Genomic DNA, 18,185 nt, shown 5'->3' on the forward strand with positions numbered 1-18,185 from the left:
TTCTAGAAGTGTTTGAGGTTTTGTGCTTCGCCAATTCCCCGAAAACAATGTATCATTACAAAACAACAGTAGCGAAAATAAACACTCCTTAGAAAATTAATTTATGTCAAATACCACGAGATTATAAATTTCATCGCCCTGTATATGGCCAAAAATTGTAAATAGTATTAGTTAGTCATAAGCAGTGTTTCGTGGAAAGTGAAAATCGTTCAGTATTAATGATTCTATGAACGGACTTATACAGGGTGTCTGCGTAACTTGGAACCATATGGGAAATTTTTTTAATATCAATTTTACGAAAAAAAGTCATTCTTTATAAAGTGATCTGCATAGTCTAAAACCTAAGATGCAATCATCAGATATCAAATTTTGTCAACAGTATACGAGGTATGTCAAAAATATAAATTTCGCTCAAGAGCAAACTACCTTTATATTTCAAAATATTAAAAAATTTCATAATGGAAAGTTATTTGTAATTAAAAACCATATTCAAATATGCAATAACAGCCTTCTACTTAAAAAAAAAAATTCTGAAATTTTCCTAAATTACCGATTCCGAACATCATTTTAATTTATTAGACATGTAATAACTCTTTTATTAATAATTTTAGGAAAAAAAGTTATTTTTCATAAAAATCTGTGCATGGTCTAAACCTCAAGATGCAACCATCAGTTATCCAAGTTTGTTAATTTTATACGAGGTGTGTCAAATTATATGAATTTAGAAAGAATTTAGGAGTTCTTTCTAAATTCATATTATTTGACACACCTCGTATAAAATTAACAAACTTGGATAACTGATGGTTGCATCTTGAGGTTTAGACCATGCACAGATTTTTATGAAGAATAACTTTTTTCCTAAAATTATTAATAAAAGAGTTATTACATGTCTAATAAATAAAAGTGATGTTCGGAATCGGTAATTTGGGAAAATTTCAGAAATTTTTTTTTTCAAATAGAAGGCTGTTATTGCATATTTGAATATAGTTTTTAATTACAAATAACTTTTCATAATAAAATTTTTTGATATTTTGAAATATAAAGGTAGTTTGCTCTTGAGCGACATTCATATTTTTTGACATACCTCGTATACTGTTGACAAAATTTGATATCTGATGATTTCATCTTAGGTTTTAGACTATGCAGAGCACTTTAAAAAGAATGACTTTTTTTCGTAAAATTGATATTAAAAAAGTTTCCCATATGGTTCCAAGTTACGCAGACACCCTGTACAATTAAGGTTGATCTGAACCCCCCCAAAAATAAACTACACATTCAAAAAATTTGAAAAAAATTGAGAAGGTATATGTGATCACTAGAAGTATTTTGACAAATTTTGAGCAAACTTCATGTTTTCGTTTTCGAAAAAACTCAAAAAAACTCATTTTTTTCAAGTATAAAGCGGGAAAACTAAACATACAATTTTGTTAATTTTCTTACAGCATAAAGATATAATCCTAGGAAATACTTATGAATTTTTTTAAAATTTTTGAATGTACAGTTTTGCCACAGTAGGAAAAAATAATATGTTTCGGCTTATAATAAAGCTACCGGTAAGAAATTGGATAAAATTTCAATAACAACATATATAAAACTGTAACAATGGAAAATATTTCCAATAAAATGTTGAATATTTTTTCCTAAACATATGAAAAATCTCGTTAAACAAGAATTATATCTTGAATTGCCGCTAAGAATTTGTGCCGCCATGACATTGCGCCATCTACACCATCGGTAATATTTATGTTCGATAGATAGCAGTGCCTTCTGCTTCAATCGCGTCACACAGAACTTTATCCTAACAGCGTTGCCATATCAATTACTTTGTACAACAAAATGTTTTAATGTTAGTAGGTAATATAAGCCTACTACTATAACGTCTATTTATAACGCATCAACGTGACCTTCTGAAATTAATTTAACTACTTTTGTTGAAATATTTTCAGTCCCCTTGGCCGTATTAGATTTTGATATATAAACCCTAGTTGGCAATTGGCATTTTAATGTTTTTAAGTACCATAAAGTTGTCTTTTTTTATTTGCATTTTTTCATGTATCTCTGAAGCTTTGTATTTGACTATATTTTGAATTGAAATTGGAGCATAGTCTTCATTTGTCAAATAGTGTTTCTAATAATACCATCCATGGTATTTCTCTTTTGTCGCACTTTTATGTTTATTAAAGATTTTAATTGAAATTATTACTTTATCTTTAAAATTTTCATTGTCCATTACTTTTTGCATTTGTGGTGAGCTAAATTTAAGGGAAAACAATTGGACGATATGTAAATAGATATGGAGTAAGAGCAGTAAATAACCACTTCTAAAATTAATTGAGGAGAGGTTAAAAATATTTTCACCTTCATATTAAAAATAAAAAAGGATCAATATACAAGGAATAATAGGTAACAATCAATTTTAAAAATCTTACATCTATATTGATTTCTTCTCTGTACGAAAACAACAGAAATAAATAAGACAAAAGAAAAATGTGTTGTCACTTAATAATATGTATGTTAAATAAACGTATTGATTAGTCTGATAGAAGTAGAACTTAAAACTGTTATATGGAGCTAATCTGGATCGGTATAAATTAAATGAGAAAGAAAAAAATCTAATAAACAGTTTCTTTAAGAGCAGGAATAGAAAGATTATGGAATATTAGAAAATGAAAACGGCGCGGCAGAATAATCATCGACAAAGAAGTAAAAAGAGGAAACGCGATAACGATATCTGGAACAATTGTTTTATCTGATAAGAAACGAAGAACAGCCAGAAATTGCTATCAAAATAAAAAATATAGTAAAGCAGTGTGGATTGTTTCTGTGTTTGAAAAAGGTTATGGGTTTTTACGACCTTGTCCGGACGGGTCAGTAAGTGACAATAATATTGTGGAAGTTAAGTGACTGTATTCATCCCGAGAATATACATCTCTAGAGGCAGCCGAATCCATAAAAACATGTAGCTTGTTAAGTGAATGTCCCTAAAGAAAACAATAACTTCTTCTTTAGCCTGGTTGCATCCACTCCTATACAAAGGCCTCCCATGAGTTCTCCACTCTTCTCTGTTTTGTGCTATTTGGTACCAGTTTCTCCCCACTTTTGCTTTGAAGTCATCTAGCCATCGTCTTTGTGGTCTTCCTCTGCTACGACTATGCTCGCGTGGTCTCCAATGTAAAATGTTTCTCGTCCACCTTTCGTTGTTTTGCCGTGGCACGTGTACTGTCCTATCCAGCTCCATTTCATTTGCGTAATTCTTCCAATAACATATTCCACCTTCGTCCTGTTTCGTACGTCCCATTTCGAATATGTTCTCTCAGAGATACTCTTAAGATAGCTCGTTCGATGGCCCTCTGTGTTGTTCTTAATATATTGGCTGATAACCCTGTAAGTGTCACGGTCTCCACTCCATAAGTCTTATCTGGTAGAATACAACTGTTGAGTACCCTTTTTTCTAGATTTATTGGTATCTTTTTGTTTTTCAACACATCACTGAGTCTTGCAACTGCTGCCCAAGTAATTCAGATTCTTATAGCTATCTCGTCCGTTTGATTTTGTTTGTCTAGTTTGATCATGTGACTCTTCGACACTTTCGATCTCACTTCCAACTAAGTCGATTCTGATATTTTGATTTGTCATCACTTTTGTTTTATTTAAATTCATTTTTAAACCGCCTTCCTCAGATTCATGTTTAAGCATCTTTAGTATGTAGATTGGTTCTTCTGTATTGTTGCTTATGAGCACTATGTCATCGGCAAATCTTAGATGACTTCCTTGCGTTATTCATTCCGTTTAATACGGTCCAGAGTTCTATGGAATCGAATGCCCCATTGTACAGCAAAAACAACAATACAAATGAAATATTAACGGTAGGCGGCCAGCAGTCTGAGAGAGTAAAAAATATATTTACTGGGAACGATAATCACAGAAAATAACGATTATACTCCAGAAATAAGAGAGAGAATTGAAAAAGCACGTGCCAACTTCGTGAAAATGAAAAAGATTTTATGCAGCAAAGATCTGATATTGGCCCTCAGAATAAGGCTAATTATAATATGTTATGTATATGGTATGTTAAACAGTAAATGGTTAAGTTTAATTAGTTACCATACTATAAACAGACCGGATTAACCGATAATAGTATAAAAGGCCCGGTTTCAGGTAAAATTTATTTTAGGCTTTATTATGGGAGTACCGTCTAGTCAGTGTTAATTGCAAAAGACCAACTCTGTCTACCTCGGTGGCGTATCGCTCCGGGTGGGTCTTAACAATGGGCCAGGTCAGATAAATTTAATAATATTTACGACCGCACTAATTGAACTCAAACCATTTACTGTTGAACAAACCATACACAGTGTGCTTTAATACTAAGGAGCTGAATCATGGACATTAAATCGAAATGCAATAAATCGACGAGCAAGACAGAGAAGAACTAGTTTTGGTGTTAGTGAAATAGTTTTGAGTATTTTTTTCTGTTAACAATCATTTTTAATATCTTTATTATAACCTTTTTGGACCTTATTCTGCGGTATCTCATGAAACTGATTACGCAAAAAGATCTCATGGGAATATTTTTCTCAAGAAACACGATGTTTTCGCCTTGCTTAAACATATTTTGCCGAATTTAAAATCAAAATCCTATTCTTTTCTTCTATTCTTTTTCTATCATACATTGACTTTATTCTCTCAGATATTTTTAGTTCTTAACACGTTGATGAACAGAACGTCTATAGACGACATTTTTAAAATAACGAGTTATGACAAAAAATCGGTAGATTTTTGTAGATTTTTTGTCACATTACATCTACAGATGCATATGAAATATAATACGACATCCATGGTCGTCGTCCACATGTTTACAAAAACATATTGTTTCCATAAAACAAATTTAGCAATTTGGCTATTACACTGGCGGACAAAAAATTTAGGTCACTAGATGAATTATTTGATGCATTGGATTTCCTAAACCTGTTGTCCGATTTGAATGATTTTTTTAGTATGTTATAGCTTTATTATTTAAGAATCTTAATGTGTTAATATTGTTGCTAGACAGGTAAATGTCATTTTATACCGGGTGTAACAATCATACTGTGTTTTTCCTTAAAGTTCGGAACACTCTGTGGAATATTATAGTATAGATAAAATATTGAGATTAGAACTCAATTGTAGCCTTAGGCTTTCTTAACATTTTCTTTTCTGATTCATTTGCTTATGTTGGATAATAAAAAAAGTTAGGTACTTTAATAACTAGCCATGTTCTTCATCAATACAGGGTGTTTCTAAATAAGGGCGACAAACTTTAAGGGGTAATTCTACATGAGAAATAATGACAATTTGCTTTATAAACATATGTCCACAAATGCTTAATTTCCGTGATACGGGATGTTGAATTTTTTCTTACCAACTGACGGTTTATTTCTTGCTCTAAAACCGATTGAGATATGCAACTGAAATTTGGTATGTTTTAAGAGGTAGTTATTGCGCATTGTTTGACATACCATTAAGAATTTTATATTCACCATTGGCGTGCATACGGGTATAAATATTTTAGATACATCCCGTATGCACGCCAATGGCGAATATAAAATTCTTAATTGTATGCCAAACAATGCGCAATAACTACCTCTTAAAACCTACCAAATTTCAGTTGCATATCTCAATCGGTTTTAGAGCAACAAATAAACCGTCAGTTGGTAAGAAAAAATTCAACATCCCGTATCACGGAAATTAAGCATTTGTGGACAATGTTTATAAAGCAAACGGTCATTATTTTTTCATGTAGAATTACCACTTAAAGTTTGTCGCCCTTATTTAGAAACACCCTGTATTGATGAAGAACATGGCTAGTTGTTAAAGTACCTAACTTTTTTATTATCCAACATAAGCAAATGAATAAAAAAAGAAAGTGTTAAGAAAGCCTAAGGCTACAATTGAGTTCTAATTTCAATATTTGAGGCGTCCAGAGCAACAGTGGCCTAACCCACATCCCACAATTTTACCAAAATGCTTTTAATACATTAAAGTTATGCATTACTTCAGTGTTTTCAGATGCAGGGTGGCTGAAGCAACCATTGCTTGAACTAGTCTGCATCTGAAAACACTTAAATAAAGAATAACTTTAATGTAATAATATCGTTTTGGTAAAATTGTGGGATGTTTGTTAGGCCACTGTTGCTCTGAGCGCCTCATTTTATCTATGCTATAATATTCCACAGCGTGTTCCGAACTTTAAGGAAAAACACAGTATGATTGTTACACCCGGTATGAAATGACATTTACCTGTCTAGCAAACAATATTAACACATTAAGATTCTTAAATAATAAAGCTATAACATACTAAAAAAATCATTCAAATCGGACAACAGGTTTAGGAAATCCGAGGCATCAAATAATTCATCTAGTGACCTAAATTTTTTGCGCGCCAGTGTATATTCTACTTTGCAAAATTCATATAGTGTCACAACACTTGCTTATACATTTGACGCACTGTCCGTCAACGTGTTAAAAAGTTTATGTATAAACAAAATTTGTGCTAATACATTTTTACAAGATTGCAAGCGGTCATAAAATTTTATTACCATTTTTCAGTGTGAGATAAGAGATGACTAACAACTGGAATATTTAGTTACCGAGAAACATAATATGCAATTAGTCTATGATGTGAGGCCGCTCTCGTCTGAAAAAAATTCTGATTTGGTTTCTTTGCGGATTCCTATTCAAAAATGTCCCCTTTAAATAAATCAGAAGGGTGCCGGCGAAATTTTTGGGCAGAAATTGTCTAAACAATGTTTCTAAACAAATTCACAAGATTGGTAATTGGTATTTAGTGTAACTCAATCTGAATATTTCTGAATCTATTTCGATTATGACTGGTCGATGTTGGCTGAGGGGGGGAAACTATGGAGTACGGTTCGGAAGCTTGGGAGTAGTTGCAACTGTGAGTTACTCGAAACCCAGCATAGATCGAGGTTGCGCCTTTGCGCCATCTCCTATAAAAGAAAGTAGTTTTATCTTTTAGACCATGAATAAGGTGAATATTGATTTCTTCGGCCAACTCCAGGAGTTTCCCTCATTTACATATGGTGACTGCTTAAGTCCTGTAAACTGTAGGTTGGTTGTTGGTTTTCCACAGTTTTGTCGTGCGATATGATTGGCGTATGTAATTGGTACATTGTAAATAATTAAATAAATAAATAAATTGTTTAAAAAACTATGGTAATAATAATATACAAAATTTAAAGAGAAGTAGTCCCGGTTGTGTGGTAGCTCCCGCATGAAAAATGCTTCCCATTCAGTTTCTCTGGAATTCCTGCTCAAAAATGTCTCCTTTAAACTTTATGAGAAGGGTGCCGGACGGCATTTTTGGGCAGAAATTGTTTAAATAACTTTTTTCTACAACCGTGTTAAAAATGCAATTTTTAGCACTCCATACGAGCGTTAAGAATGCTACTTTAAGGCACTAGTGCTTTAAAATTTTTAAGGCACTGCAGTTAAAAGTGAATTGTCAAATTGTGAAACGTAAAAATATTTATATTTCATATTTCATTTATTAACATTAATATTAATAGTACAACTTGCTCAATTTGAAAAAGGTAGTTTAAAACGTTTTGTAAAATTTAAATTAAACTGTATTATTGCATTTTTAACACGTTTGTAGAAAAAACTATTAAAATTTGTTAGAATATACTTACAACAATAAAAGTAGATGTTATTCTATATTTTAAAAATATAAAAATGGAATGTCAGTCAAGTTCAAGTAAAAGTTTTTGTAGGTATTGTCATTGTCCTGTAAATGAGAATGAATAAATTATAATTGTTGATATATAAGACGTTTGTAGAAAAAATATTGTATGATATACGTGTTAAAAAGTACATTTTTAAGGCACTTTAATGTGAATTGCAGAATTCGCCTCGCTGATTCTGCAAACTTTCACATACCTGCCTTAAACGTGTACTTTTAAACTTTTAACACTTATATCATAAATAACTATTAAATTTTATTTTTAACGCGCATAATTAACAAGTAAAAAACGATTTATTTTTGAAATAAGCCCCGGTTACCCAGCAAAATCTTAAAATTAAATGTTTAAGCTTAGATTTTAGGCACTTGTCAACTACAAAAATAATAATAATTATCAGTTTTCAAGCCTCTAACTCGAATATGCGTATGTTCGCATTTTTCAGATTTTAAATCGCTTATAACTCAAAAACTGTGAACTTGTCAGAAAAATGAAAACAAACTTTTTTATTTAGTATTACCCTAAAAACCTGAAAAAATATTTTCCCGTGCAAAATAGAAGATTGTTGAAATAGAACCTGCCGCATCGGCATTAAAATTGGATGGACGCATAATAACATCAACGAATTGAACGAATATAATATAGCTCATAGAGAAAGCTTTTATATGAAACAGATGGTCACGTTTATAAGGAGGCTTGTTGACGAGGGATGTTACGGCCGCAGAGCGGGCGGTGGTGAGATGACGGTGACTACGGACGTTGTCAGATCTATGCACCTCCATAGCACCTACTCAGTTGGAACGCAAAATCCTATGCTAAAACGTTACAGGGCCGTAAACTTCTACTCACTATATATTCTTTGATACATTTTAAAAAGAACGGTCTAAATTTAAGACAGAACCGACTACTCTTCATAATTTTGAAAAAAAAATGTTTAAACTTTAATACAAGCACTTGGCTATTTCAGATATATTAATATACATAAATCTAAGTTTTTAAACTTCGAAAATGCGTATTATCGCATTTTTCAGATTTTAAATCGCCCTTAACTCGAAATCTATCAACTTTTGAGAAAAATGGCAACATACCTTTCTTGTTAGAATGGCCCAAAAAACCTAAAAAAATATGTTCCGGAGCAAAAAGGGTGATCTTTTGAATTTCTTAAAAAAAAATTTTTAAACAATTTCTGGCCAAAAATTTCGCCCTGCGCACTTCATATTTCCTCAAAGAGAACATTTCTGAATAGGAATCCGCAGAGAAACCGAACCATAATTTTTTTAGACGGGAGCGGCATCACGTCATGGACTAAATGTTTCTTGCCAACATTACATTTTGTTATTAGTATTAGGCCTTGATAAAATTACTGTCTTAAACAATTTGGCAACAGGTCCAATTGAGCCAATGGGTGTAAGGACAGAATAGTGTTCAGGTTTCTACATTATTACAGAGTCATCATGTAGAAATCTACAATTAAGTTGAAAATGTTACCACAGTAACATGCTACAGTACAGCCATCTCTAGGATCAGAAACAAATTAATTAAGGGTTCATATCAACCTTAATACGGTCGGATTAGAAAGTACATGTATTCGCTTTGAAGTGAACAATAGGGCATTTATAAATGCTTCTTAGAAGGAAAGACGGTAAACACAATTGTTGAGTTTTATAATATCGGGTTTTTATAGCATGTAGAAACACAAAAGTAATTTTGGTATCTCCTGGAATTTGACAAAACGGAAAAGTTGTATACAAAAATAATTTGTTCTTAAGAAATGAAAGTAGGGATGTAATGTGTAGAGAGGATGTTTTGTGATTGGCGAGAGAGACGGATGGAGGGAGAATAGAGTGTTTGAGTCTGACTTTGAGGAGGAAAAAAGTTTCACTGTGTAATGAAAATCTGGAGAGAGCAGTCCAGTTTTTGAAAAGTAAGAAGTCTGTGTAAAGTGGTGATGCTGGCGGCCGTGTAAGCAGAATCGTGTTGAAACGAAATCGTTGATCGAGTTGAGAAGTTAAATCTCCTTGTGTCCGAAGAGATTCCTGTTTCTGTCTGGAACGAGTAGCCAGTTGGTATCAATTTGCATACGATATCGAGCAGAGAAAACTGAGGAGAGATTTCGAGCGAGTGCTGTTGTTCGTTTGTGAAGTAGTTTGGACGAGAAGGATCGTCGCAGCATCCGAGGAGCACGTATGGGAGAAACGAGGACTACACAATCCAAGAGAAGAAGTAAAGAAGAAAAAAAAAGTTAGTCAGATTATTTGTGAAAAGGAGAGAGTTGTTTTATATCACATACCATATTTGTTTAATTTTTTATTGAACAGTTCTACAGCATCATTTAGTCATTCATAAATTCAAAGAAGAAATAAGTAATCTATTCGAAAGGTGAAACGTAAATTTTTTTGTATAATAGTAAGAACAGTCTAACGAATTATTTAAATGAAAATTTTGTTAAAAAAAAAGGAGATAGCAGAATTAAAGATTAATTTATTACATAAGAAATAGTTGCAACAAAATTGAGTTTTAGCATACATTTAAATCTTATATTTATCGTATAATGGATAAATAAATAATATTTATAGAATTTATATGACATTGAGTATATTTATTTTCCCTGTTCTGTCCTGTATGAAGTCAACAACTAGAGATACTAGAAGCCACAAACTAAAGGTAATACATTAATATAATTTAGCCCTGAAAATAAATTTTATTGGAGTTTTATTTAATTTTTGTTTTGTTTCCATAAGTAATAAATAAAATAATTAATTAATTAATCTAAATAAGAATATGCTGATCAATCTCATAACAGAGAGAAAATACAGAGCATAACAATAATTATTAAATTGGTTTTCAAACACCTTACAGCTCAAAAATGAGCGATATTCAAACCATTACTGTTAAGTAATATTTCTTGCTTCAAGTATGTAGAATATCGATTTGGCCGATTATTTTTAAGTCGCTTTATGTATAAACATATGGAAATCTTTTTGATACGTTAAAGAAAAAAGATGAAATCTTACTTGCTACTAAATTTCTCGAAAATTTTTCTACTTATATCCAGGATGACTTTGGCCCTAATTCCTTCTGCTTCTATCATTTCGGCTAACAACGCCTAAAAATAAAATTATAGTAGAATTCAATGTAAAAAATATTAAAGAGATCTTTTTACGGGTTTTGGCCATAATAAGTACAAATTTGAGTATCGCTTGAAGTTTCATTAGACTTATAACTATAGAATATTCACTTAAGTTGATACAGTTAGTAGCGATCAACAGGTGGCAACAAACGCGGTCCAATAATGCGAAAGTTCTGCGAACTTTCAAAAGTGAGGCAACAGTGCGTCGGTAATTCGACACTGACAGTGACGTTTATACTATCAAAAACAATAATTTTTATACACATAGGCGCGAAATGTTGCCAAGTCAGTGACGTTCGATTTCTTGTTATAAAAAAATCGATTTTTAGTAGTTCCAAGATTACACAATATCTAGGCATGGGATAGAAAAGTTTATCTGAAGAAAGTGTATTTTTTTGTCTTTTTAATGGCGGTACAGGCTCCTTTTTTCAATATTTTTTTTAGTTGTAGAGTAATTTCCACATACTAACATATTTCTGAAATTGGGCTCTGTACCGCCATTCTTTATTATATTACGAATATGTGTGCCAAATATCTCGACAAAATATTCAAAATTAGAGCCGCAATCTTGGAACGCGTTTGTTGCTACCTATTGATCGCTACTGTTTCCTCTTAAAAGAAATATAGCTTGTCAATACAAGGAATGCGTGATCAATTCATTCACACTTTCTAGAGGTGCTGAAGAGGTATCTAATTGTTACAAAATAGCAAATACTGTAACTGATTATATACAAAAGTAAATACCTTATGTTCAAAAGTTTAATACTTTACGGCTATTATGACTGTTTTGATTGCTTTTTGAAAAGTTCTCTACTATCTAACTACCTCTCTCTTTCTCTTTGTGTCTCCTATCTACCTGTCTGTCATTATCTCTTTTTTTTTAATTTATAGAATTTTATAAAATTTTCCTGTAACAGGTTCTGTAAGTGTTAGTTGCCGTACTCCTCCGATAAGTCTAAAGGTGGAAAACTATCGATAGTGGTAATGTAACGTAACGCAAATATATAGGTTTCTATCAATAATTTCCCACCTCTACTAGTTTCATCTCTTTTTATTGCACAACGTATTACATTTTCCATCTTTTGCGTTATTTTGCCGGTTCTTAGCGCACTCATCACTGTATATATGTCTGTCTCTCTCCCTCTCTTGGGGTACAGGTAATGCGAGATAGGAATTTTTGTATTGTATGTTTCCGACATAAATCTATTAAAATATTCTCAAGCTGAGCAAACGGAATGTATCTGTAAATGTATCTGTCATACTATCCAGTCATGTTACCCGTATGCACGCCAATGGTGAATATAAAATTTTTAATTGTACGCCAAAAAATGCGCAATAACTACCTCTTAAAACCTACCAAATTTCATTTGCATATCTCAACCGGTTTTAGAGCAATAAATAAATCGTCAGTTTGTAAGAAAAAATTCAACAACCCGTATCTCGGAAACGCAGCATTTGCGGACATATGTTTACAAAGCAAACGGTCATTTTTTTTTCATGTAGAATTACCCCTTAAAGTTTGTCGCACTTATTTAGAAACATCCTGTATTGATGAAGAACATGGCTAGTTATTAAAGTACCTAACTTTTTTATCATCCCACATAAGCGAATAAATCAAAAGGCAAAATGTTAAGAAAACCTGAGGCTATAGTTGGGTTTTAATTTGAGAATTTTATAATTGCTAGAATATTCCACAGGGTGTTCCGAACTTTTAGAAAAAAACAGTTTGATTGGTACACCCGGTATACAATGAAAATTTACCTGTCTAGCAACAATATTATTACAGCTATATTGTTAAAGAACAAGGCTATAACATATTAAAAAAATCACTTCAATCGGGCAACAGGTTTAGGAAATACGAGTCATCAAAAATGGCCCATTTTGTAGGGTGCCCATTTTTCGTGCCGGTGAGTGTATGTATAAATAAATAATATGTTTAACCTCAAAGAACTATAAGAAAAATAATTTTTAAACGAGTACTCAAATAAACAAGAAAAAAATACAAATTGAAAATATTTACCCGTGTCGTATCGGTTGTAAATTTCTTTGAAGATCCCTTTTTGCTACCTTCTAGTCGATATTTTTCTGTGGCTTTGTGACTCTTGTTCTCAGGAACCTCTAACTGAAATCGTTTTTTATCCGTTCCTACATATTTTAGAGAAGAACCAAAGAATTTGGATTGTTCCTTCAGATAATCGTTTAGCTTCTTATTAATGGAATCAATAGTATCCTCGACATCATCGAATTCCTCTACTACACCTTTTCTGGGAATGATTTTTCCTTCTTTTTCAGCTTCTTGTTGGTCAAAAGCATTCTAAAAGGTAAAAAACTGATTGTCAAATGATTATAAATGAACATATCATTTGTTGTATAAAAATATTGGGACCATGCAAGTTCGGCAAAGCGACACCTATTTCTACGCTCTGCAACTTTATTCGCACTTTTAATTATATTGGCCAATTATATTAGTCCTGGTTACTGGATAATTGTCAATGCCATAACCCAAAAAAATAATAAGAAGAAAAAATAAGATTCAGGTTATGTTATTAAAACGTAAACAATTGTACGTAGTAAATAAAATTAGTTATTAAAATGCAGTACTGCAAGCAAAATACAATTAACTAAATTTACCTTTATATAATAATTGCATATCATATCAATATTGTGGAGCAACATATAATTTTTCTTCTTCAATGACAATAGATATGAAATGTACGTCAATTTGACAATTTCAATTGACAATATGAATTATATAAGAAAGTTGCAATATTTCTCCGCTTTTCGCGCACGATCGTTTCACGTATCCCTTCCAAGTACTTGCACACCGCGAATAGGGAAACAGTCTAGACTGATGTGAATATTTGCTGATCTGTATCAGCCAACCCTTGTAGCTTGTCTTCTATGGGAAAGCTCTAGATATCTTCAGTGAACTATTTAAAAGTAATCCTGGATTCTAAACTATTGTAGATGAAACATCTGAACTCCGAAATAAAGAAGACTTACATAAATTGGCCAGGTGATTTCAAAATCTTCGTTACGGTAATTGTACTTAGATTTAAACTGAAGCAGATTCATCATTTTCAAAATGTGTAAATAAACTAGCATTTGGTAGTAACATTACAACTAATATTTCATAGCCGCACTGAATACGCAACTAAGATACCTTAAATTAAGTTTCATCTACGGCCTGTATTTTCCATCATCTTGAGATCGTCCATATGTAATTTCTCTGATCGATTTTACCTACTTGGTCCTTCGAGTCAGATAATACGCAACAACCTACTGATAGTAAGAGGATTTTGTAACGAATATTTAATTTGGTTACTTTCTTTGTGTTTTTTAGTAAGTGACATATTCTAATATTAATATAGTCCTTTTCATGACCATTTTTCAGTGTGTAACAGTTTTTCGATTTCTCTCTAACGCATTAAATTGTATGTGACAGAAAAAAAGGCACGTCGGTGATTACTTTGGTAATTATTCTAGTTCGGTGATTATTCTAGTTGTCGATAGATGGCGCCATAATCAAAAAAGAATTATTTATTAAATAAAATAATAATATTATCAATATAATCTGTACAATTTATAAGACTATACAAATCAAAGAAAATACCATTTTATAAATGCAACAGACACAATTGATTTGTTTTTATTCCAAATTGAAAATAAAATTTGACAACTGTCAGATTTAACTAAAATGTCATGTTAGAATAAATGTCATAAATGTGTATTATCACGGACTTACCTTTTTTTCTATAATTTGTGACGCACTGAAAAATGGTCATGAAAAGGAGAATACTCACTACAGTTTTGGTTCAACTTACCTCAAAATACCTTAAAGTTTCAGACAAATCTTCAAATCCTCCTGTTGGTTTCACTTGTGTTAATTTTCTCAGAAGTCGGTTTTCACAGCCTAAAAAGATATGCTTAGCAAGAGGAATATATCAAGTTCATGGGATGACCTAATCTATCTAATAGCTGTTTATGGCTTTTCATAAAATCGAACACAATAATATGATAAGTGTATCAATAAAATCATAATTGAAAATTTAATAGACGAATATATTATTAAATAGTAATACTAAGATAAATTAGAATTCATTCATAATACTTCTTCAAGCTGCATCTTCAAGTACAATGATTTTATGTAAAAAATATAAAGTATTTTATCCATTTTTAAATTACCTTTAAACAAATGAGTAATTTCACAAGCTTTTTCAAATCCCTTTAAAGTTTTCAAGAAATCTCTAATTTTATTTCTTGAATAAGTCTTGTTATCGTATAGTATTGCTTTTCCATCTGGGTGCTGAGTTGTAAGTGATTTGCTACCATACGTGTGTATTCTAAAACGAAACACTACTACATTCAAATTCAAATACAATGAACATATTTTTTTAAATAAAATAAGTTATCAATCGAAGTAGCACAGAAAACGACAATAAATATCGTTCCCATACCATCAGATTGACAACAGGTGGAATACTTTCTTTGGTTACACCTCCTGAGATTTTCAAAATTTATAAATCAAACAGGATGCCGAGGAAATTAAGATGAGGGAATTTTAAATAATTCACGTCACATCTGCTCAACGTGGTAAAAGTTCCAACAAGAAAGATTCCTTAGTACTCACTACTCAACAAAAGAGTAAATGAATTAAAAATGTATAAACATTTTCAATTCCTTTGCAACACGAAAATGCAGCAGCTGCATAATACTCTGGTTAAATCGGAGAGTGCAGGAAGAGTCTATACCGGTTTCTGGAGGTTTTTTCCTCCTCATCAGTAGTCCCATATCCTCTTCTCTCCGATTTCCCCAGGTGCCATGCTGTGAACCTTTCCGAATTGCAAAGAACGAAATGCCGCGGATGAACTAGAACCATCTACCGAAAAACAAAATAAGTTATCAATCGAAGTAGCACAGAAAACGACAATAAATATTGTTCCCATACCATCAGATTGACAACAGGTGGAATACTTTCTTTGGTTACAACCTCCCGAGATTTTCAAAAATTATAAATCATACAAATATAAATCATAGGAAATTAAGATGAGGGAATTTTAAATAATTCAAGTCCCATCTGCTCAGCGTGGTAAAAGTTCCAACAAGAAAGATTCTTGTTGGATAACTTCGATTGGCTACTTCGATTGATAACTTATTTTGTTTTTCGGTAGATGGCTCTAGTTCATCCGCGGTATTTCGTTCTTTGCAATTCGGAAAGGCCCAAAGGATGGTACCTGGGGAAATCGGAGAGAAGAGGATATGGGACTACTGATGAGGAGGAAAAAACCTCCGAAATCGGTATAGACTCTTCCTGCACTCTCCGATTTAACCAGAATATTATGCAGTTGCTGCATTTTCGTGTTGCTAAGAAATTGAAAATGTTTATACATTTTTTATATATTTTTTAATTTCCTATTGTAACAAAGGCTACAAGGAAGTGGATAGCTCACAAATCTATGGAATGGTGGAGGAATTCACCAGGACAAAGACACTCGAATGACCAAGGTAGAGAAACCAGGACAAGCATTTATAAAAATGAAAAAAATGTTTGTTAATCAAGACCTTGCTCTGGAGCTGAGGATAAGAGCCTTAAGAGGAAACAGTAGCGATCAACAGGTAGCGAAAACGCGTTCTAAGATTGCGGGTGTAATTTTGAATATTTTTTCGAGATATATGGCACACGTATTCGTAATATAATAAAGAATGGCGGTACAGAGCCCAATTTGAAAAATATATTAATATGTGGAAATTACTCTATAATTAAATAAAATATTAAAAAAACGAGCCTGTACCGCCATTAAGAAGAACAAAAAAATACACTTTCTTCAAATAAACTTTTTTATCCGATGCCTAGATTTTGTGTCATTTTGGAACTACTAATGAAATAAAAAATTTTAGTAGTTCCAAAATGACACAAAATCTAGGCATCGGATAAAAAAGGTTATTTGAAGAAAGTTTATTTTTTTTTGTTAATGGCGGTACAGGCTCGTTTTTTTAATATTTTATTTAATTACAGAGTAATATCCACATATTAATATATTTTTCAAATTGGGCTCTGTACCGCCATTCTTTATTATATTACGAATACGTGTACCAAATATCTCGAAAAAATATTCAAAATTACAGCCGCAATCTTGGAACGCGTTTTTGCTACCTGTTGATCGCTACTGTATCACCTTAAGATGCTACGTGTTCTCGACTTTGTTGTATGGAATGGAAAGCTGGACACTAAAATAAATAATATTAAGAAGTTGGAAGCATTTGTGACGTGGTGCTATAGAAGGATTTTGAAAATACCATGGATCCAACGAGATACAAATACATAAGTGTTAAGAAAGCTAAAAAATAATTGCGAGGTCATAAAAAACATCAAAACAAGAAAGCTGGAATATTTAGGCCACATTACCAGAGGACAGAAATATGAGATTTTATGACTTGTAATGCAAGGTAAAATTAAGGGTAAAAGATCTATAGGAAGACGAATAATTTCCTGGCTGAGAAACCTAAGAGAGTGGTATACAGAGTGTTTGGTAAATAATGGGCCATAGCTTAACCTCAGATTCCTGAGGTTAAAATAGGTCGATTTAAGCTAACTTACCTTAGTACAAAAGTTGATAATAACCGAAATAGAGGGTGTCAAAGTTAAACTTTTATTTATTTTTGAATATTTCCTGACAGGCATGGGACAACAACACGAAATTTGGTAAGTGGTGCTGGTACTGTACACCCTACTAAATTATGTTAAACAAACAGAGGCGTACGACGGGGTAACGTGAATATATGACCCTTCCCAAATTCTGCGCCACTGGCGGAATTTCTATTTTAGTGCAATTTTTTTTATTCTCCAATACTTTCTATGTAAATATCATACTCTTCATTCGTAACGATAATGCCATTAGTTTTCGAGATATTTGAAGCTAAAAACGAAGGAGCATAATACATTAATCAAAATAAGTGTGCCTTATTTTTAACTTCAAATATCTCGAAAACTAATGACTTTATCGTTACGAATGAAGAGTATATTATTCGCATAGAAAGTATTGGAGAATCTAAAAATTATGCTAAACTAGACGTTTCATCAGTGGCGTAGGGTCAACCATTCACTTTCCCCTATCGTACGCCTCTGGTAGTAGCGAGAAACGATTATTCAACATAATTTAGTAGGGTGTACAGTACCTACACTTTCTGCCAAGTATAAGGATATGTCAAATACTTTTATAGTACCGGGCACACATAGTTCTTAAAGTATTAAATAAAGAATAAATTATTTAAAAAATAGAATACCTTAAAATAATTTGACATATCCGTGTCATATGGCA

General features: G+C 32.2%; 1 protein-coding gene across 1 annotated transcript in view; it reads right to left on the bottom strand.

The window, feature by feature from the left end:
- The window catches only part of LOC114338387 (probable DNA mismatch repair protein Msh6), a 48,482-nt gene that overhangs the window by 11,270 nt on the left and 19,027 nt on the right, over positions 1 to 18,185 (bottom strand). The window contains exons 8-11 of the mRNA XM_028288979.2: positions 15,052 to 15,209; positions 14,691 to 14,779; positions 12,887 to 13,180; positions 10,751 to 10,842 (exon numbers count right to left, since the gene is read on the bottom strand). Of these exons, the coding sequence (XP_028144780.1) occupies positions 10,751 to 10,842; positions 12,887 to 13,180; positions 14,691 to 14,779; positions 15,052 to 15,209 (633 nt within the window). The remainder of the gene's footprint in view (positions 1 to 10,750; positions 10,843 to 12,886; positions 13,181 to 14,690; positions 14,780 to 15,051; positions 15,210 to 18,185) is intronic.

This window comes from Diabrotica virgifera, chromosome 3 (genome assembly GCF_917563875.1).
Source record: "Diabrotica virgifera virgifera chromosome 3, PGI_DIABVI_V3a".
Lineage (NCBI taxonomy): Eukaryota > Metazoa > Arthropoda > Insecta > Coleoptera > Chrysomelidae > Diabrotica > Diabrotica virgifera.